We start from the raw sequence: 20,375 nt of genomic DNA on the forward strand, positions 1-20,375 counted from the left end.
AGAAACAGAGATGGGAGGACGTGTGCAGTGAGATGAGCAGACCCGTGCAGGCATGCCCTTAGACCTGCCCCAGCTCACTCACATGGCTGTTGGCCAGGCTGAGCCATGCAGAGGCATGGAGCTGCAGGCACAGACCTATTGTCATCTGAGATCTGCCAAGACAGGGGCTTACAGCCAGACACTGGTGAGTGTTTAGGCTGATGTGTGTTCTCTGCCCACAGGGAGAAGCTGGGGACCCTGGAGAAGATGGGAGGAAGGTAAAGCCCCTGGCCCCCAAGCTGGGATCTGCTCTGGCCTCAGATTGGAACCATGCCTGAAGCACCCTGTCTTCCTTAGGGAGAGAAGGGAGACTCAGGTGTCCCAGGGAGAGATGTGAGTGCTGCCCCTGCCCCTGTGAGATGAAGTTCCATGTTTCCGGGGTCGTGGGGTCCTGATGGTGGCTGCATCCTCCATAGGGTCGCGATGGCCCCAAGGGTGAGCGCGGAGCTCCTGGCAGCCCTGGAGTCCAGGGCCCTCCAGGCCTCCCGGGGCAGGTCGGGCCCTCTGGCCAGGTGAGTGTCTAGGGTCACCCTGGGATTGAGTGCACCGGGGCCACTCTGCTCCCACTGACTATGCTCCTGGAGTGCTGTGATCCTGTATGACCCCTTTGTTTTCTCTGGAATGTCTCAGGGCTTTCCTGGTGTCCCAGGGAACATGGGCCCCAAGGTGAGTGTGCATGTGTTGGGTAGGGTCTATGGTGAGGGGCAAACCGGGGCCAGGAGGGCATTCCCCCACCTGCTAAGCCTTCTCTGTTCACAGGGTGAGCGTGGGGAGACTGGATCCAAAGGGGAACAGGTGAGGTCCCCACCTTCTTCACATGTTCAGACGGCCTTAGCACCCACCCCACCCCCGCCCAGGCACACAAGTCCCACAAGCCAGGTCCCCGCAGCTCATGGCTTGGTTTCTCCAGGGCCTTCCTGGTGAACGTGGCTTGAGAGGAGAACCTGGGAGTATGGCGGTGAGTCAACTTCGGGATCTGCATGACCCCAGGGGCCTCCCCTCCATCCTCTTGCACTTGCCGTGGGGGCTCCCAGGTCCTGTCCTGTGGGCTTGGCCCCCTGCCCTATTGGGGGTTCTGCAGCCTCCACCTCGGGGAACCTGCATTGTGGGGATACACTGGGGAGGGTCTCCCAGGGGAACTTCAGTCAAGCTTTAGACAAGAGTTAAAGGTCAGGGAGGGTATTTCCAGAACAGAGTGGGGCAGGAGCCAGGGGCTTCTCTAATGTGGGCAGCCCCTCACCCAGACTGTGTCCCCAGAATGTGGAGCGATCGCTGGAAAGTGCTGGCCTCAAGGTAGGTTGTTTCAGTGCTGGGGGCAGGGCCAGGGAATAGTGGCCCCCGGGCTCTGGGACTGGGTGGCTGCCCCTGTGTGCTCTGCTCCTCTGACTCCTCGCCGTCCCCTAGGTGTCTGTTCTGCGGGAAATAGTGGAGACCTGGGATGAGAGCTCCGGCAGCTTCCTGCCTGTGCCTGAACGGCGTCGTGGCCCCAAGGGGGAGCCGGGAGAGCAGGGACCCTTGGGCAAGGAGGTGAGTGGTGGCTGCTCGGTGGGGTATGCTCCATGGCGGTGTAGCCCAGCCACCGGTATTCAGTCTTCTGCTCCCTCAGGGTCCCGTCGGCTTTCCTGGAGAACGAGGGCTGAAGGGAGACCGTGGAGATCCTGGTCCCCAGGGGCCGCCTGGCCTGGCCCTTGGGGAGAGGGGACCCCCTGGACTTCCTGGCCTTGCCGGAGAGCCTGGCAAGCCTGGCATTCCTGGACTCCCAGGTCGGGCTGGGGCTGTTGGGGAGGCAGGAAAGCCAGGAGAGAGGGTGAGCCTGGGGGCTGGCCTGGGGAGGGCCAGGAAAGTGGGCTTGGGAGGAGTGGGGCTCCCCATGGACACGGCCCTCACCCTGCCCTCTGCATTTCAGGGGGAACGGGGAGAGAAAGGAGAGCGTGGAGAACAGGTGAGCTGGGGTAGGGCTGCAGGGACAGGGGCCACCTGGAGGCTGTACCGGGGCAGCCATTTCACTTTCTTCTTTTCTGCAGGGCAGAGACGGCTCTGTTGGCCCCCCCGGACCTCCTGGCCCCCCTGGCCCCAAGGTGCTCACCCCAGCCCCGCCCGAGGCCTGTGCCTGCTGTCACCAGGAGGCTGCCCTTGGTCTCTGCCGCAGGAGCCTCCATGCGGGGTCTTGGACCCCCTGACCCTCTGTGACCCTGTGATCTGTGACGGACACATCTCTTTCCTGCGACCCTGTGTGTGTAGGTGGCTGTGGAAGAGTCAGGTCCTGGACTCTCTGGAGAACGAGGACCCCCTGGGCTCAAAGGTGCTAAGGTCAGTGTGGATCCCCTGGGGCCACTCCCTATGTGGCACCGGGGCCGGCCTGACATCTCATCCCCGCAGGGGGAGCCAGGCAGCGATGGCGACCGAGGCCCCAAAGGAGACAGGGTGAGGCTGCTACGCCCCCATGTGTCCCCCCCTTCTGTGGGGACATCCCAGGGCGGTGCGTGTCTGGCAGGGATCAAGGGCTCACACCATGACACTCACTTTCAGGGAGTGGCAGGCATCAAAGGGGACCGGGGAGAGCTTGGAGAGAGGGGTCACAATGGCATCCCGGTGAGTCCTGGGCCCGTGGGCCACATGTGTAGGAGCACGGCTCTTTCATGGGTCTCTGTGTGGGGCTCTGCACTGCCTGGGACTGGTCCTGCCTCTGACCATCTGGGGGGATGCTGGGTGGGGCGGGAGCTGGGATCCGAGGGCCGGGACCGTGTGGTTTAAACCTGTTCTCTCCAGGGTCTGCCAGGGGAACGCGGCGTGGCCGGGCCCGAAGGGAAGCCGGTGAGTGGGGGTGGGGGCGGCCTGGCCCGGGCTCTGGGGAATCGCAGCCCCCAGGAGCCCGCGGGCCTCTGCCCCCCGCCCCGAGGTATGCTGGCAGCTGTGGGTGTGCGCCTGTTCCCGGGGCGGGGGGCTGCACCTGGCTGCCTGGGGGTGTGATGTCTGTGAGAGGTGGGCCGTCTGTGTGTGGGGGGGGAGCCCATGTGGGTTATCCATGGGGGGCAGCCCGTGAGTATGTGGGCTCTCAGCAGCAGCTGCTGTAGTGAAGAGCTGGACCCTAGAGGGGCGGGGACCTGGATGTGGGCCCCCAAGCAAAGGTTCCCAGTCAGTGAGCCCAGCTGAAGGCTCAGCAGCCCCCTCTCTCTCCAGGGTCCACCAGGCATGAGGGGAGCCCCTGGCCCAGCAGTGAGTACCCTGGAAGCCTCAGCCCTCCTGTCCACACCCTATGCCCAATCCCCCCCCCCCCACCTCCAACCGTGGGCAATGCTGCCTCAGTTTTCCTGGTAGGGTGGGGCTGGCTCCCCGTCATCACACTCTTTCTGTCACCAACAGGGTGGGCACGGAGACCCTGGACCGTCTGGTGCCCCGGTGAGTCACAGGGAGGGAGGACCCCCTGGTAGCGGTCCCGGCGGGATAGGATGGGCCAGGCCTTATTTATGTTAATCCCTGAGCCCAGACTGATATCTCAGACCCCTGTCCCCTCCCACGATACTTTTCTCTAGGGTCTTGCTGGCCCCGCAGGGCCCCAGGGACCTTCTGGCCTGAAGGTGAGTACAGGAGCACATGGGTATGGGGATGGAAGGAGGCGGAGGCTCCTCTTGGGGTTCTGTTGCCCGCAGTGGGGCTGAGCCCCAAGTGCTCAGTCCATGTGGGCTCTGCCCCTGGCCTGGGCCCCGGGAGCCTCTCAACCATCGGTGAGCTCATGCAGTCGCTGGGCCCTTTGCAGGGGGAGCCTGGAGAGACAGGACCACCAGGACGGGTGAGTGGCCCAGCTCATGGGTTAGTGTCCCACGAGGAGAGGGGTCGGGGGTGGGGTTGGGCTGCCCTGAACATTTTCTCCACCCCCCTCCCAGGGCCTGCCTGGACCGCCTGGGGCTGTGGGACTCCCCGGCCCTCCCGGCTCTTCGGGCCTTGTGGTGAGCAAGTCCCCTATGATCCTGAGGGACACCATCTCCCTGCCTCGTGGATCCCATGTTCTTCATTCTCCTCCTTTGTCCTTTGCCCCATGTCCCCTTGTCACGTGTCTCCTATTACATCTGACTTGTTCTCTATCAGGGTCCACAGGGGGCACCAGGTTTGCCTGGACAAGTGGTAAGTCTTGGGGTTCAGGGGCTGGGCTCTAGAGGTCAGGGGTCAACGGGCAGACCCCTGACAGATCTCTTCCCTCTCAGGGGGAGATGGGGAAGCCAGGAGCTCCGGGTCGTGATGGTGTCAGCGGAAAAGATGGAGACAGAGGGGCCCCTGGTGTGCCGGTGCGTGTTCTGGGGGAGCTTGCTTTCGGCCTGTTGTGGGGGCCGGTGCCCAGTTGCGTGCCTGAGGATGAGGAGGGGAGGGGCGGCAGAGGCAGGGAGGTGGGGGCGTGCTGACTTCCGCACACTGCTCTGTCACAGGGGTTACCAGGTCAGCCCGGCCCTGTGGGACCCAAAGGAGAGCCTGGACCCATGGGCACCCCTGGACAGGTGATCTTTAACCCTCACCCCACCCTCTGTACCTACTTCTCCTTAATTTCTGCATCTGCCCCGGGACTGGGGTGGGGGAAGGGGGGATTCTGGATAACTCACTTGGCATTTCTTCACAGGCTGGGGTCGGGGCCCCTGGAGAAAAGGGAGAGAAGGTGAGTGTGTGGGAAGCCGGGGAGGAGGGGCCAAGTGGTGGGGGCCAGGGAACCCCACTTACCCCTCTCCCTCCTCAGGGAGCCCCCGGAGGCCTTGCTGGAGACCTGGTGGGCGAACCGGTGAGTCTGGAAACTTCGGTGGCAGGTGACCTTTGATCATCTGTTTTCCATCCGTTGTGACCTTCAACCTCCATACCATGCCCCACATTTGAGCCCTCGCCTCTTGCCTCCCTCCTTGAATCTCTGCCTGTGACCCTGACGCCTGGGTTGCCTCCCGACCCCCATCTCTACAGGGAGCCAAAGGCGACCGAGGACTGCCAGGACCAAGAGGGGAGAAGGTGAGGGGGTCTGGCCCCAGGGCCTGAGCACAGGGCAGAGATGTGTCAGGCTGAGTGACTGTCCCCCTCACCATCCCTTCTGTGCAGGGGGACGCCGGCCGTGCAGGGGAGCCTGGAGATCCCGGGGAAGATGTGAGTCTGGGGTCCAAGCAAGCCTGAGCCTGGGCTGAGGCGTGCAATCACGGATACAAGGGACAGTCCTGGGCTTGATTGTGTGTCTGCGCCCCTGAGCCTGTCTGCGTGGCCTCCACGAGCCTTGGCTTCCTCACTCCGGGGGGGGTTCGGGGGCCCTGACTGTGTCTCCTTGTGCCCGTCCTTGGTCTTGCGCCTCATTACTTCTGCACACCCACGTCTGCTCCTGTCTTGTGGGCCTATCCTTGGCCCTGTGTTGACAAGCCGCTGCCCTCCCTCGTGCTCCCTGGAGCTCCCGTCTGCGGTGCCGTGTAAGCTCCCCCGAGCAGACCCAGCTGGGCCCGTGTTTACATGCGCACGCCCGGGCTCTGTGCATCTGCTCACATCCGCAGCCCCGTATGTCTGGGCTCACGCACGAGCGCCATGTATTCGTGCTCAGCCCGAACGCCCACGGATCTGCGGTCGCGTCTGAAATTCCCTTGGTCTGTGCCCTCACGGGTCTGTGGTCACGCCTGCGTCCCTGTGAACCAATCTCCAGTCACGTGTCTGAGTCCCCATGTGTCTGGGATAGCGTCTTTGCTCCCCTGGGGGATACTTCGGACCATGTCTGAGGTCACTGGCCATGCTCCTCCCCTCCCAAGCGCTGCTTACTTTGTCTTTGTAGGGTCAGAAAGGGGCTCCAGGACTCAAGGGTCCCAAGGTACGTGGCCCCAGAGGGCTCTGCTGGGGGGGTATGGCCCTGAGACTCTGTGAGTCTGATTTGATCCCCCTTTCCCTTGAAGGGTGACCCAGGAGTCGGAGTCCAGGGCGCCCCTGGGCCCGCTGGTTCTCCAGGTCTGAAGGTGAGTCAATGCCCCGTCACCAGCCCTGGGGGCAGCAGACAGGGAAGGCCGGGGGTGGGGAGGAAAAGGGACGTCTGGGGCCAGTCTTCAATTCCTGTACTTCCACTACTCCTTCTGCCCTGTCTGTTTTAGGGAGATTCGGGCATCCCCGGTCCCCCTGGTGCTCCTGGCGTCATCGGTTTCCCTGGTCAGACGGGCCCTAGAGGAGAGATGGGTCAGCCGGGCCCCAGCGGAGAGCGGGTGAGGGGCTGGCCTCATGACCTCTGAATCCGGGGCCGGGTGAGGAGGAGGAGACCTGGGCCCACCTTGGCTGCTTCTGGTCTTGGAGGACAGAGGGGCAGGAGGGTTCCCGGGTCACTCTGCCTCTTCTGCCCCCATTTTCTCTGTAGGGTCTGTCAGGTGCCCCAGGGAGAGACGGTGCTCCCGGCCCTCTGGGGCCGCCTGGGCCCCCGGGATCAGCAGTGAGTAGAAGCACCACAAGCCCCACCGTGCCTGGTTCCCTGTTTGTTGGGGTCTGTCCATAAGGACTGATGCTGGGGACCACGCCATGCTGCATGGCTGGGGACAAGGGGGGCTTTGAGGGGCAGCGGGACCCTCACCTCACTGCCTCTGACCCACAGGGAGCACCTGGGGCTGCTGGACTCAAAGGGGACAAGGTAGGTGGGACAAGGCTGCTAACTGTGTTTGCCTGCTGGCCCCTCCAGCCCCCTGACGCTTCTCACCCCCTGACCCACCTCACCCCCACCGACCTCCCCTGACGCTCTGACCCTCACTGCTTCCCATGACCTCACGAACCTTGATGATCTTGTGCTGACCCCCTCGTTTCCCTCCTTCCCTCTTCTATCCTTGGTGTCTTCTGGATCTCCAGGGAGATGCTGGAGCAGGGCCGCCTGGGGCCCGAGGCGAGCGTGGCGAGCCAGGTGTCCGGGTATGTATGTCCTGCGGCCACAGCCTACCTCTGGGGGGCCACAGCGGGGCCCCCGTCATCACTGCTCTTGCCTCTGATTTCCCACCTCCTGAGTCAGTGAGCCTGCTGTCACCATCCAGGGTGAAGATGGCCGCCCCGGACAGGAGGGTCCCCGCGGACTCACGGTGGGTCCCCTGGGGAAGGGTGCCCGGTGGGGTGATTGGTCCCCTGCCTGGGCCCTCTGTGGCTGTGGGGTACATGCAGCAGCCTGTTCCCCACATCCTCTCTTAAGTCTTCCCTTAACTCCTTGGGGCATGTGTCCTCCCACAGCCCCTGGTCCTCCCCATCTCCCCCGGTCCCTCAGTCCCCCTTCAGCCACCCCCTGCGCTCTGAATTTTTCCCTGCCAGTCCCCCTCAATTCCCTCAGCTCAGTCTTCTCTCACACAGGGGCCCCCAGGCATCCGGGGGGAGCGTGGGGAGAAGGTAAGAGTCTGGGGAGAAGGTTCCTTGGGGAAAGGGAGGATGGAGAGGGAGCTCGCATCTCAGGCTGGGACTCACACTCTTCCACTGACTAGGGTGATGCTGGAACCGCAGGGCTGAAAGGTGACAAGGTGAGTGTGAGCATGGGGAGGGCAGGGCGGGAAGCCAGGGGGTGCCTGACTCCTCTGACTGCCTCCCTCCCCCCACCAGGGCGACTCGGCCGTGATCGTGGGGCCTCCAGGGCCACAGGGCCCCAAGGGGGCCACGGTGAGTAGGCCTGGTCCCTGTGGAGACTGGGTCTCCCTTGGATGTGAGAGGGGCTCCTGTGGGGGTGGGCGAGGGGATCTAAGAGCCCAAACCCCCAGCTCCTGACTCTGCTTTCTGACCCCTGATCTAGGGTGAACGAGGGCCTCGGGGCATAGATGGTGAAAAAGGCCCTCGGGGAGACTTTGGGAACCCTGGAGAGAAGGTAAGGGGAGAGCAGGTGAAGAGTAGGGGGTACGCCATAGAGGGTTAGGAGGGGGTCCTGTGGGCTGTGGGGGCTCTCTGGGGCTCTGTGAAGGCAGGAGGAGGGCTTCAGGGGGCAGAGGGAAGGTTCTGTGGGTCACAGTGACTCCCTGAGGAGACTGTGAGGATGGGGCTCTAAGGAGGCCCACGGGCCTCAGCACGGCTCCGGAGGGAAGCTGTGGGAGCTGTGGGCTCGGGGTGGCCTGTGGGGGTAGGATGGGGGCTCCTCAGGTGCTCCGGGTGCTCCGGGTTGGATTAGGGGCCCGGTGGTAAGATGGGAGGGGGCAGGAGTGTGGGGATCCTGGGATGAGAAATGAGCATGGGCAGGAAGGGGCGTGGCTTGTGGGCGGTCAGTGTGAGTGACACTGGGGTGCCCTGTCCCAGCTGATGGGCTCCAGCCATGTCCCCAGTCTCCAGCCTGGTCTGATCCTGACTGTGTCCCTCTCCTTGTCCCTCCCAAAGGGCACCAAGGGGGAGCCTGGTGATAAGGGCTCTGCCGGATCGCTGGGAGCACGTGGACTCATGGGACCTAAGGCAAGTCCCCCACCCCAGGCCCAGGCCCAGAGCCACACGTCACACACATCTGCCCCATGGGTGTCCTTTGAGTGACAGAGGGTTTACGGCCTGCCTTGATGTTGGCCACATGCGTCTTCATCTGTGATCTGTGTGTGGCCTGGGCCGGGCCACGAAGTGGCCGAGTGGGTGCACACCTGTGAAGGGCCAACATCCTGACCCCCTCTGATCTGTGCTTCCCACAGGGCGAGCCGGGTGCTGCAGGGATCCCTGGTGACCCGGTAAGCTGCCCCTGCTCCCGCAGGGACCCCCCTGTCTCCACTGCGCCCTCATCTCCACAGTGGTCCTGCCCACGTGGTAGCCTTTGACCTTAGAGTGACCCACTGCTCTCATAATGTCCTCATGCTATCCAGGAGTTCCTACCTCCACAGTCTGTACCCACACGGTGATGTCCTGTCCACACTGGAGATGACCCTTGTCCCCATGAAAAACTCTGCCCTCCCAGTGGCCCTGGCCTCCAGTGGCGACTCCCACCCCCACATTCCCTGCCCGCTAAATTTTGAGCCCCCACTGACCTCCCCTGACCTTACACTGACCCCTCTCCCCTCAGGGACGCTCAGGGAAGGATGGAGTCCCTGGCGTCCGAGGAGATAAAGGAGATGTTGGCTTCATGGGTCCCCGGGGTCTCAAGGTGAGAAGGAGCCTGGTTTTTGTTTTCCTCCTGGTCAGGAGTGCTTGATATTGAAAGATGGAGTTTTGGGGTCAGAGGCCAGGCACCTTGAGTCAGATGTCGGGGTGTCTGAGGTTGAAAGTGTTAGATCAGAGGTTGGTGTGTCTGGGGCCAGTTTGGAGATTTGGGTTCAGGATTAAGAGGTCATGGTATGAAGTATCTAGAGGTTGGGTTTTCATTTGCTTTTCTCCCTCAGGGCGAACGAGGGGTGAAGGGAGCCTGTGGCCTCGATGGAGAGAAGGGGGACAAGGTATAGAGGTGACTGTGGAGGTGGGGGGATCCGGGGCCTGGAATGCAAGGTTGACTCCTCTATCTGGGGCCTGCAGGGAGAAGCTGGTACTCCTGGCCGGCCCGGGCTGGCAGGGCGTAAAGGAGAGTTGGTGAGTGTGGGGCGCAGCCGGAATGGGGAGGGAGCAGGTGGACCTGGGCCTGACTCATGTGTCCTCTTCCCTAGGGAGAGCCAGGTGTGCCGGGCCAGTCGGGAGCCCCAGGGAAGGAGGGCCTGATCGGTCCCAAGGTATAGAGTCTCTGGGCAGTGCACATGACGGGGCACCGGGGGGGGGGGCAAGGGAGGTCATGGTGGGGTGGAGTCATGCGGGTTTGGGGTGAAAGAGGGTCGTGGGGGATTGGGGGAGTGGGGGATGGAGTGGGGTTGGTCTTGTGGTTTCGGGGTGGGTTGGAGCCACAGGGGCAGGGGTGCTGGGTTCTTGAGGTTCAGAGATGGAATATGGGGTGTTGGAGTCATGTACATCAGGGCAGGGGGTCCCAGCGGGTGGGCGTGGGAAGTGGGAATGTCAGAATAAGGGAAATAGGTGGGGTCAGGGCCGTGGGTGCTTCAATGGGTAGAAATCTTGGGGGTCCTGGACTGGTGGGGTCACAGGTAGAGGGTCTTGGAAAGTTATGGGCATTGGGCATCATGGGGATTGAGCAGCAGAAGTTGAGGCAGGGGTTCTTCACACTTCTTCTGTCCCTAGGGTGACCGAGGCTTTGATGGACAACCAGGAACCAAGGGTGACCAGGGCGAGAAAGGGGAGAGGGTGAGTTGAGGGCAAGGCCATGGTGAATTGAGGGGAGTGTGCTCTCTGCAAGTGGGTCCATCTCTGGGAGGCTCTTTTCACTGACCTTGACTTCTTTCTCCAGGGGCCGCCAGGAACTGGGGGCTTCCCAGGCCCCAGGGGCAATGATGGCTCTAGTGGTCCCCCTGGGCCACCTGGCAGCACTGGTCCCAAAGGCCCTGAAGGACTTCAGGGCCAGAAGGTGAAGGCCGTGCCTCTGACCCCTGACTTCCAGCCTCACTAATCTCTGACCCAGCAACCCATCCCCTAATCTCCTTGCCCCAGCCTCTGAACCCATGATCCCCAACTTTCCTGACTTCTGCCCTCCACTGCCTCTGACCCTGCTTGCTTGGTCCTTGTGTCTGACAGGGTGAGCGAGGCCCCCCTGGAGAGAGTGTGGTGGGAGCCCCTGGGGCCCCAGGCACCCCCGGCGAGAGAGGGGAGCAGGTGAGTGGGGGTTCATGGGCTTGGGGTCAGGGATTGGGCGACCTCTGGTGTTCCTGAGATCAGAGGACCCAGCCTGGTCCCATCCATTGCACATAGGGTCGGCCTGGGCCATCTGGCCCCCGTGGCGAGAAGGGAGAAGCTGCACTGACAGTGAGTGTGCCCTGGGTGGGCTCCGGGCCTGCTGCCCACCCCAACACGCTGACCCCCTGGGTCCTGGGCCTTTGCTGTTCTGCTGTCCCTCCATGATCCCTGCATCACACGCCCCATGTGCTTTCCATGGTCTCTGGGTTCTTCATGTTGCTTGTGGTCTTGTGCTCCCAGGAGGATGCCATTCGGGGCTTTGTGCGTCAGGAGATGAGTCAGCATTGTGGTGAGTGGGGCCCAACCCAGGGTCTCCTGGCTCCATCTACCCCAGCCCAGCACCCCAGACAGGGCCAGGGAGGCTCCCCAGGACTTACGGGCAGCAAGCAGGCAAGGAGACGGGCAGAGATGAATGGAGACATGGGCTAAACGGCAGAACCATCCTAGTCAGACACACACACAGATGGATGGACACACGTGCTAAAAGACAGACATGGTGACAGGACATTCCCCAAACAGAGACAAACATGCAGATGTGGACAGACACATAGGACATTGGCTGGTGCCTGCAGTAATGGATGTCACTCAAGAGATGGGCCCATTGGACAGACATACACATGGCACCTGTGTGGATAGAGAGATGACAGATGGACACACAGGTAGTACCATGGACATATAGGAAGACATGTCCTGACAGATGGACACACTTGATGAACAGACACAGAGGTGGATGCATGGGCTGGTGGGGCCACCGTATTCCTGGATGCTCCGTGTGGGCATGAGTGCAGGGGCTGGGGGTGGGAGCAGAGCTGGCCCCTCTTGGGCTTGTGCTGGCCCTGAGGGGTCTCAGAGAGTGATGCTCTGACTCTTCCCATCTCTCTCTGTTGCTTCTCCTGTCATTCCCTCTGACTCTGGCCCTTGCACTCTCTCCCTCCCCTTCTCTGTGTCTGCCTTTTTCTGATTGACTGCCTCTCCTTGTCTCTTGTCCTTGGTCGGCCTGTTCCTGACTTCGCTCTCATTCTCCCTCTCTGGGTCTCTCTTTCCCCTTCTCCATCGCTCTGCCTCCCGACTTCTCTCTCCCTCTCTCTCCTTCTCTCTGTCGGTCTCTCTGCCACCTCTCTCTGTACCTTGCTACCCCCATGTGTGTGCCTTTGCCTCCTTCCATCTCTCTCCTCTGTCCTTGTTCTACCCCTTCTGCCCCCTCCAGCCTGCCAGGGCCAGTTTATGGCATCTGGATCACGTGAGTAGTTTTCTGGAGTCCCTGTTCCTAGGCCTTCCCTCACCATGGGCCCTGCCCTGCCCTGCCTACATCCTGGGTCCTCTTAGCAGGGGCATGGCCAGGGCAGTGGCCCATGATGACCGCAGGTCCCTGGACCCTTGCTCTTTGCTCTAGGACCCCTCCCTAGTTATGCTGCAGATACGGCCGGCCCCCAGCTCCACCCCGTGCCCGTACTTCGGGTCGCTCATGCAGAGGACGAAGGTGAGGACAGCTGGACCCGGGGGCATATGCGGTGGGGCCCAGACCCATGCATGGGTGCTCCTGCATGCAGGGTACATGTCACACACATGGGGTCCACACTGAGGGCACGTACAGGGACGCTTTTGTGGACACACATGGGGAGTGCTACCCACCCACCCAGGGTCAGGCACGGGCAGCAGAGACACAAGCCCTGCTCACCACTTGCCCCATCCAATGTGCAGGCCGGGTGCCCCCGGAAGATGATGAGTTCTCTGAGTACTCAGAGTATTCAGTGGAGGAGTACGAGGACCTCGAGGCTCCCTGGGATGGCAGTGGTGAGGATGAGGGGTTGGGCAGCCAGAGATGACCCCTGTTGACGTCTCACTGATCCCACTCTGATTCCCACCGCCCTTTCTGACCTCTCTCCCCTACTGGCTGCAGACCCCTGCTCACTGCCACTGGATGAGGGCTCCTGTACTGCCTACACCCTGCGCTGGTATCATCGGGCTGTGGCAGGCGGCATGGGGGCCTGTCGCCCCTTTATCTATGGCGGCTGTGGGGGCAACGCCAACCGTTTTGGGACCCGAGAGGCCTGCGAGCAGCGCTGTCCGCCTCAGTTGGTCCAGAGTCAGGGAACAGGTGTGGACCTACGCCCCAACCCCAGCTGGGGACGGGGTCCTCAGCATGCCCAGATCAGCCCCTAGAAACCCCGGGTCAGGGCCTTGGGTCAGAGTCCTGGGTGAGACCTGGTACCTGCCCAAACTGGGGGACCTGGGATGGCCCTCCAGATTGGAAAATTGAATACAGAATCCCAGCTGTGGAGCCCCCAGTTCTGGCCCCCTTCCACTCCCTGCCTTTAAGAACCTAAGTACAGATCCCTTCTCTGAGTCAGTGCCCCCTCCCTGACGAGGCCTCAGACCCTTCCCCCTTGATGTGTTTCTTTGTGGCCTGTGTGCGGGGTGGGGGAGAAGGTCACGTGGCTGAAGGCTGCTCCCACCCCCCCAACCAGGTGCTGCCCGGAGATGATGAGCTGACATTCAGCGTCCCCTGGAGGAGTCGGGATCCTAGCAGGACCCGCTGTCCCTCCCCTTGGTGCTAGAGGCCTGTGTGCCTGTGAGCGTGCATGTGCATGTCCGTTATTTCAGTGACTAGTCCTGTGGGTCTGGCCTTGCCCCCTGCTGACAAACCCCCATTGTGGCTCCTGCCTCCCTGGCAGATGACTCACTCTGGGGGGTGGCTGTGGGCAATGAGTGGACATGACTGGTGTCTGACCTGCCCTTTGACCTAAGCCTGTGATGACATGGTGCTGATTCTGGGAGGCATTAAAGCTGCTGTTTTCAAAGGTCTCTGTTGTCACGATTTGGGGATAGAGGGGACCCCAGGGGGCAGGTTTCCCCAGGGGGTCAGTACTGTCCTATGTGGGTACAGAGTCTCCCTGCCCATCCCTGTTTACTGTCCCATGACCCTCGGGCTCTGGCTAGTCCCCAGAAAGGAACAGATAAGATGGGGACTGAGGATATGTCCTAGCTGCCCCCCAGGAGGAGATGAGTCACAGGTGGGGGGCTGCCTCGTGCCAGGAAACATGCCCCAGCCCCTACCCTAGGGGGCTGAAGGAGATAAATGGACCCTGAGATGGGGTAGAGGATCAGATCACAGGATAGCACCACTGGGCCTCAGCCACAGGCCGACAAAGTGGCCCCAACTTACCCCAGAGGAGGCTGGTACGGGTAGGACTGGTGCTGGACTGGGATGGACGGGGTCTTGGGGGTTGGGTGGACCTGGGGGTTGAGTGAACCGAGATCACTGGTCCTGGAATGGTCTAGGGTTTCTGGCTGATTCTCAGCCTCAAGTCTCCCTCTCCTTCCCTTCTTTAAACTGGATCTGCTGCAAGCTGTCTTGCTCAAAACCTCAGTCTCTCCTTTTGTTTCTTTGTGTGTCTTCTGTCTCATTGAATTTCTTTTTCTTTCCATCATTCTTTCTGTCTCTGGGGTGGCTTTTGCTTCTTTCTGTCTGTCTGCTTCTTCCATTCTCCCTCCATTTTGCTCTGTCCTGTTTCCATCTCATTCTCTGCCTCTGTTTCTTTTCTGTCACTCTTCTGTCTTGGTTTCTTGTGTTTCTGTCTCTTTAACTACCTTCATCTCTGTCATTCTCTTTCTCACTTTCTGTCTCTCTGGCCCCTCTCTGTCTGTCTCTGTCAGATTTTCTCTGTCTCACTCTGGCCCTGGCTCTCTTTGTGTCTCTGTTTCTCTCTCTTTTTGTACCTGACCCGGCCTCTCTAATCTCTATCTTTCAGTCTCTCTCTTGGTCTCTCCATCTTTGTCTCTGTCTCTGTTCATACCCTCTGTCTCTGTCCATGGCCACAGCCATGCTGAGCCCCTGGCCTGAGCCTGTTTTCTCCTCGCAGCCTGACTACGCGATGACCAGGTGGGCTCTGCTGGTGCTGATGGTCCTGATGTTGGGCAGAGACCAGGTGGTCTCAGCGACCCCTATCCCAGCTTTCCAGCTCCCCTCTCAGAACTGTCCACAGGCCACTCCCTGCCCAGTGGCCTCGGAGAAACCCCCAGCCACCACCACCACAGGCCGCTCAGCTGCCTGGGACTCCCCCAGCCCTGGCCTCCGCCCTGGCCCACGCATTACCCTCTCGTTGGATGTCCCCATTGGCCTCCTGCAGATCTTGCTGGAGCAAGCCCGGAGCAGGGCTGCCCGGGAACAAGCTGCTGCCAACGCCCGCATCCTGGCCCGCGTTGGCCGCCGCTGAGCCTGAGGGAGAGGGTCATAAGAACCAATGATGGGGCCATGCCTAGATGGGAAGACCTGGAGGGCAGCAGAGGAGCTGGACGGTACATCTGGCACAGGGCATTGGACAATGCTGTATGTCACCTGGTGTCACACCACACCTGGGTGCTCGGGAGTCACAGTGTGTCTGCCCAGCCTGGACGTCGTCATGTTGGGTCCCTGCCATGTGGAATCTTACCGTGTGTGGGCATTCCACAGAGCATCTGGACATCATCACGTGGCCACCACCATGCCACTTTCAGGAGCCCCAATACAGAAAGACACTGCATCTGAGTGCCATCCCAAGTGGTCATACCCAGCCCTGCCCTGCAGGTCTGGGCACCACCACGTGGGTCATCACACAGGGAAGTGCTGGCTGAGGGTCACATGTCTGTGGATGGTCCCAGATGGATGGGGACTGTCGGGGACATTGCCAGGCATGGATGGTGTATATGGGAAGCCTCTGGCTGGGGTGTGCATGTGGGGCTCAGTCTCTGTGACTGACAGTTGTGTGTACCTGTGAGTGAAGCAAAAGGGGTCTGGGAGGAGCAGGTGCTTGCCCCCCAACCCTGCACTAAGCACCTACAACAACACACAGCCAGACACAGGTCTGTGCACAGCCCTGCACACCCACACTTGGACACACGGCTCAGGGGAGGAGCTCAGGCTGCCAGGGCTATGGGCATCTCCACCCCTGTCTTACTGGATTGTCCTGAGAACAGGTGCTCACCTTTCTGAGCCTCAGTCTCCTCCTTTGCAATCAAAGCTGGAGAGTACCAGGTGACATAGTGTACATGAAGCTTCTGGCAGCAGGAGGTGCTCAGTAAATGTAAAGTGACCAAAGGATGAGATGGAAGAGAATTAAAAGTCATGTGCACCCAGGCAGTGACACACGAGGGCTGAGTCATAGCTGGCTTCACTGCTCTCTGTTGCATACCCCCTATTTCAGTTAGTCCCTGAGAATGGAAGGAGTGGCTTTTCCCTCATCTCACACCCCCAACTCCATTGCTGGACATTTTGGATAACTCTGGCTGGAGAATGGACCGGACTCACTTTCTAGGCAGTGTGGGCAAGGTTGCCTGGGATTGGGGCAGGCACTGTGGCCAGTACAGACAACCCTAGCTAAAGGTGAGGGTGGTCTCTGGGCAGTGAGGGCACTGTGGCTGGAGGGAGAGGCGGTACTGGTGGGAGTGGGGCTGCCTATGGCTGAGCAGGGACACTGACGGTGACCTCCATAATTGTAAGGAGGCTGACCCAGCAGCCGTGGGGGGCGGGCCTAAGGTGGGGCGGGGAGAGGCGGGGCTGCAGGGCAGGCTGAAGCTGTGTCCCCAGAGTCCTGCAGGCGGGGTTGCCCCGGCTCCCGAGACAAGGGGGCGGTGGCCCTGGCCAGTTCAGTTGCAGGATGGACAGAGGCACAGAAGGAGGCAGCTTCACGATGGACTCAGGACCAGGGAACAGTGGGCAGGGTAGGTGTGGGGTGGTGTGGGGAGGGTGGGGGGATTGGAAAGAAACATGAGGGCAGTGAGGTTGTGGTGGAGGAGACTGGGGGTCTCTCTGGGTATAAAGGTGTCCGGAGGAGACTTCAGTCTGTCAGTAACCTGGAGAAGGAAGAACACTGTTGCCTTACAGGGGAAAGGGGGCTGGGCCAAGGGGGAACTATAAATAGCCTCCAGCCCAGGGAGAGAGACAGCCAGCTGGAGCTGCCTGAGGTCCTCCTGCTCTGCCTTTTGCCAGCCTGTAAGGGGTCATGTTCATCCAGATCCCTCCAGGGGTCACACCAGTTTAAGGAGGTCCAGAGGGAAGTTTGGGGAGTTTTTGATATGATGTGGCTTTAGCTCTCCAACCAGCCTTTCAAGGGTGTCTAATGTGTGCCCTGTGCTGATTCTGAACTGCTCTGAGCACCCACTTTGTGCTCTGTGCTGGTCTTGAGGCTCTCTGAGTACTTACTGTGTGCCCTGGCTGGTCCTGAGCTGCTTTGAGTCCCTGTGTGCCCTGTGCCAGGTCAGAATTGGGAGGAACAGCTCCAGGGTTCCCAAGGCTAACTTGGTCCCAGGGCTCTGTATCCCCAAGTAGGAACCTCACACCCCCTTATAAACTTGGTCAGGGAGAGTCAGGGATGATCCTTGGCTGGAAATGGCCAGAGAAGGCTGGAACTCCTGGAACCTCCCAGTGAAGGGAAAGGGAAGCAGCAGAGAACAGGAGGTCTTACCGTAGCTTGCCTGGTGCTGTGCATGTGTCTTGGTGCAGGGCTTGTTTACGTGCGTGTGCTTCTGCATGTGCATCTGTGTGTGTGCATGTAAGGCCATATAAGTATGTCCGTGTATGCATGCATGCATGCTTGGCATATACCGCAGCCTGGGTCTATATGCCACAAAGGGTGGTTTCCAGGTTCTATGGAAACTGGCCAGCAGCAGATACTGGAACTGAGAGGATTTTGAGGACTGAGGACTGAAAACTCTGGCCACTGGGAGGAGGCCCGGTGGTTAGTGCAGTGGGTACCACAGGAGCCTTGAGGGCCAGGTCAGGCAGTTCATGGGGGTCAGGTGTGTTCACTTAACCTATCTTAAGACAGGGTAGCTGACTCAATTTGGGATACTCTGGAGGAGAGAAAACCCATAAGGGCCAGTTGTTTCTATTAGGGATTTTTTTTTTTTTTTTAACATGGGCAGTCACTGGGAATCAAACCCGGGTTCTCTGGCATGGCAGGCGAGAACTCTGCCTGCTGAGCCATAGTGGCCTGCCCTAGGCATTTTTTGATGCTGAGGGAGCAGAAAGTCAAGAGAGTATTTCTATGACAATAAAGGACAAAAGCACAGGTATGAGGTGAGAAGTACGGTGATGGTGCAAGTGTGGGAGGTGAGATTTTGAAAGGCTAGGAATTGAGCTGAGTCCATTATGACTGTATGCTGGCTCTATGACCCTGGGCCCTTCTCCTCTTCCTGACCCTCAGTTTTCTACCTAAGAAATGGAGCCATGGGATGGGAGATGGGGAACATCCTCAGAGCAGATACAGACCTGGCCTTGGGGAGGAGTCCCAGACTCCTCCTGACATTGACCCATTAATTTCCTTCCTCTTAACTGCATACAGGGACTTGGGAGGGTGTGTCTGGTTCAGCCCAGGGTCACACTGTTTGGGGAAGAGTGGGAGGTACAGTGTGGCTGCTTTTCCTGACAAGTCAGGCTCATTCTGCCTGGGTGTGGGAACGCCCTTCCCGGGATGTCCCTATGCCCCTACCCTGTCCTGGCTACCCCTCAACCCCAGCCCTTGACTAACATTCCAGGGGGGGCTGGGAAAGGGGCAAATGGGTAGGCCTGGGCTGGTGCTTGGGAGTCTGTGGAAGTCAGAGGAGGTAGCCTTGATTATGAGTGAATGGGGATCGGTTAGAGTATAAGCACATGGCCAGGGTGACCCAAGGATGGCCTTGGCAGTGGCCAGGAAGCAGGAAGGCATGGCTGTGTCAGGAACAGATGAGTTGCTTTGGGGAAGTTGGAAAGCAGGTGGGTGGTCACAAGGAACATGCTGCTCAGCAGGGACTGCCCACGGGTGTGCTCAGAGATGTTGAGTGGGTGTGAGGTAGGTGGATTTTTCAGAGGGAGGACGGGAGAGAGGAAGTGGTTGACGGGACAGGGCATTTCCCTGGGTTGGCAGCTAGAGTGGGTTTCATATGGACTTCTAGCATATAGACCTCCTGAACCCTCATTTCCTGTGATGTGGGTGAGACATCTGTGTCAGAGCTGTCTTAAGGACCTGTGTCAGGCTATGGTGGGCTGGGTCGTGACCTGGAGGACTGACCTCAGGTGGGGATAGGGCCTGGAGGGCACAGGGAGGAAGTGCTTCATCTCTAGCAGATGTCTGGGGCCCTGTTCTCTGTGCTCCTAGCATGTGGTTCTTGGCTTTGCAGGCATAGGGCAGAATGGAACTGCAGACACGGGGACCCTGCCACATATATGGTGGAGGACATGGCTAGAAGGTTGTGTGGCTTGGTTTTGAGCAGTATGGTGGGGGCTGGGGCAGAAATTGTACAAAGCTTCAAGAGGCTGGCTAGGGAGGATTCAGAGAGGGGGCAGGAGCCTGCAGCCACGGGGTGGAGGCCAAACACAGGGCATGAGCCAGAGCTTCCTGAATTTCAGGATCACCTCCCTTGTCCTCTGCCCCCACTGAATTTTCAGAGGCAGAAGGGAGATAAATAATATAATAAAATGTTTACGTTCATGTGCTTTAAGAACGTATTTCTCAGAGATTGACACATTTCATTGGTAACAGAATCTTGTAAGATTAATGACCTGCCATCCCTATTTTCCATATAAAGAGACTGAGGGTCCTTCAAAAAAATGTGTGTTTGAGATGAAAATTTTAACTCGTAGAAACGAAATCCAGGAAGCAGAAGTAAGATATTGTCAAGGCTTAGTGCGTGTCCAGAGCTCGACTACAGGGTTCCACAGCTTTGCTCCAGGTGTACTGGAAGTTTAACCAGAGCTCCTCAGCAGTCAAGGCAAAGAGGGAAATACAATCCATTTTGAGATTCGTCCTGTTCTTGAGATAAAGGAGCTTTATGTACTTTAGTTTGAGCAGAATGCCTCTGTGGATGAGGGAGATTCCCTAGGCTCGCAGTCTAGCGGATACAGGCGCAAGACCCGCGGGGAGGCCAGTGACTAGAGCACTCAGGGGACGTCTGGCTGGTCCTGACCAAAACGACATTATAGGTCACACAGGTCCCGCCTACACGGCACGCAAACCCCACTCTCCTGGAGCCCCTGAGGTTACCCACAGCAGGCAACTGGATCCTCGGGTGTTGCAGTGGTGGGACTGGGGCGCCCAAAGCGGGGCCTTTGGCTGAGGCCGGAGTAAGCGAGCAGTCTCCGACGACTGCGCTGGATACCTCCGAGGCAGGGCTTAGACAATCCGGGCCTTGAGCGGCGAGTGGGGAATGAGAGTTGGGCATGCGCATTCTCCAGCCTGGCCTGGGGAGCGGGGCTTACTGGCCTAAAACGGGCGGGTAGGAGAGTTGGGCATGCGTAGTCAGAGGACTGGCCCTCTTCATTTGGGGTGGAGCCTGCTCATTCTGGGGCGGGGCCAACGGGGAGTTGGATTTGCGTCGTCGCGGCACGAGGAGGGGCGGGGTCTGAGGGGCGGGACCTCGGGTGGCCCGAGGTGGCCGGGCTGTTAGGTCGAAAGCCGCGCAGTGCGGCTCAGCCCGGCCCCAGGATGGCGTCCCCGCGGGAGTTGACCCAGAACCCCTTGAAGAAGATCTGGATGCCGTACAGCAATGGGCGGCCCGCTTTGCATGCCTGCCCGCGCGGGGGTGAGGCGGGGTTCGCGGGGAGGGAGCTGCGAAGTGCACGGGCGTGGATGGGTAGGGCGGCCTGGGCGTGGGTCTCGCGTGAAGAGGAGACCGAGGACAGGTGGGGAGCCGGGACAGGTGAA

The 20,375-nt window shown here is 60.1% G+C and overlaps 3 protein-coding genes across 5 annotated transcripts in view; all 3 read left to right on the forward strand.

Moving 5' to 3' along the window:
• Positions 1–13,517, forward strand: part of COL7A1 (collagen type VII alpha 1 chain) — a 31,382-nt gene extending 17,865 nt beyond the window's left edge. The window contains exons 66-118 of the mRNA XM_077129410.1: positions 222–257; positions 337–372; positions 456–551; positions 670–834; positions 950–997; positions 1,297–1,332; positions 1,444–1,566; positions 1,646–1,846; positions 1,946–1,981; positions 2,064–2,117; positions 2,281–2,349; positions 2,419–2,463; positions 2,569–2,631; positions 2,809–2,853; positions 3,220–3,255; positions 3,403–3,438; positions 3,573–3,617; positions 3,797–3,829; positions 3,924–3,986; positions 4,126–4,161; positions 4,242–4,322; positions 4,461–4,529; positions 4,649–4,684; positions 4,763–4,804; positions 4,978–5,022; positions 5,110–5,154; positions 5,819–5,854; positions 5,937–5,996; positions 6,129–6,236; positions 6,386–6,457; positions 6,617–6,652; positions 6,865–6,924; positions 7,044–7,088; positions 7,351–7,386; positions 7,479–7,514; positions 7,594–7,650; positions 7,781–7,852; positions 8,353–8,424; positions 8,649–8,684; positions 9,014–9,094; positions 9,330–9,383; positions 9,460–9,513; positions 9,588–9,650; positions 10,108–10,170; positions 10,274–10,390; positions 10,558–10,635; positions 10,732–10,785; positions 10,957–11,005; positions 11,924–11,956; positions 12,110–12,196; positions 12,418–12,510; positions 12,617–12,814; positions 13,185–13,517. Coding sequence (XP_076985525.1) covers positions 222–257; positions 337–372; positions 456–551; positions 670–834; positions 950–997; positions 1,297–1,332; positions 1,444–1,566; positions 1,646–1,846; positions 1,946–1,981; positions 2,064–2,117; positions 2,281–2,349; positions 2,419–2,463; positions 2,569–2,631; positions 2,809–2,853; positions 3,220–3,255; positions 3,403–3,438; positions 3,573–3,617; positions 3,797–3,829; positions 3,924–3,986; positions 4,126–4,161; positions 4,242–4,322; positions 4,461–4,529; positions 4,649–4,684; positions 4,763–4,804; positions 4,978–5,022; positions 5,110–5,154; positions 5,819–5,854; positions 5,937–5,996; positions 6,129–6,236; positions 6,386–6,457; positions 6,617–6,652; positions 6,865–6,924; positions 7,044–7,088; positions 7,351–7,386; positions 7,479–7,514; positions 7,594–7,650; positions 7,781–7,852; positions 8,353–8,424; positions 8,649–8,684; positions 9,014–9,094; positions 9,330–9,383; positions 9,460–9,513; positions 9,588–9,650; positions 10,108–10,170; positions 10,274–10,390; positions 10,558–10,635; positions 10,732–10,785; positions 10,957–11,005; positions 11,924–11,956; positions 12,110–12,196; positions 12,418–12,510; positions 12,617–12,814; positions 13,185–13,201 — 3,387 coding nt within the window. The 3' untranslated portion in view covers positions 13,202–13,517. The remainder of the gene's footprint in view (positions 1–221; positions 258–336; positions 373–455; positions 552–669; positions 835–949; positions 998–1,296; positions 1,333–1,443; positions 1,567–1,645; positions 1,847–1,945; positions 1,982–2,063; positions 2,118–2,280; positions 2,350–2,418; positions 2,464–2,568; positions 2,632–2,808; positions 2,854–3,219; positions 3,256–3,402; positions 3,439–3,572; positions 3,618–3,796; positions 3,830–3,923; positions 3,987–4,125; positions 4,162–4,241; positions 4,323–4,460; positions 4,530–4,648; positions 4,685–4,762; positions 4,805–4,977; positions 5,023–5,109; positions 5,155–5,818; positions 5,855–5,936; positions 5,997–6,128; positions 6,237–6,385; positions 6,458–6,616; positions 6,653–6,864; positions 6,925–7,043; positions 7,089–7,350; positions 7,387–7,478; positions 7,515–7,593; positions 7,651–7,780; positions 7,853–8,352; positions 8,425–8,648; positions 8,685–9,013; positions 9,095–9,329; positions 9,384–9,459; positions 9,514–9,587; positions 9,651–10,107; positions 10,171–10,273; positions 10,391–10,557; positions 10,636–10,731; positions 10,786–10,956; positions 11,006–11,923; positions 11,957–12,109; positions 12,197–12,417; positions 12,511–12,616; positions 12,815–13,184) is intronic.
• A 1,074-nt stretch (positions 13,518–14,591) lies between these two features.
• On the forward strand, positions 14,592–14,959 carry UCN2 (urocortin 2). Its single transcript, XM_077130372.1, has one exon. It carries the CDS (start codon positions 14,592–14,594, stop codon positions 14,931–14,933), a length of 342 nt encoding a protein of 113 aa, XP_076986487.1. The 3' UTR covers positions 14,934–14,959.
• Positions 14,960–16,285: 1,326 nt separating this feature from the next.
• Positions 16,286–20,375, forward strand: part of PFKFB4 (6-phosphofructo-2-kinase/fructose-2,6-biphosphatase 4) — a 75,258-nt gene continuing 71,168 nt past the window's right edge. For 2 of the 3 annotated variants that reach the window (XM_077129411.1, XM_077129412.1), the window contains exon 1: positions 20,083–20,253. In XM_077129411.1, the coding sequence (XP_076985526.1) occupies positions 20,157–20,253 (97 nt within the window). In that variant the 5' untranslated portion in view covers positions 20,083–20,156. Of the gene's footprint in view, positions 16,417–20,082; positions 20,254–20,375 lie in introns of those variants that run through there. The other variant, XM_077129413.1, reaches the window with a different exon arrangement.

This window comes from Tamandua tetradactyla, chromosome 15, assembly GCF_023851605.1.
Source record: "Tamandua tetradactyla isolate mTamTet1 chromosome 15, mTamTet1.pri, whole genome shotgun sequence".
NCBI classification, from domain to species: Eukaryota; Metazoa; Chordata; class Mammalia; order Pilosa; family Myrmecophagidae; genus Tamandua; species Tamandua tetradactyla.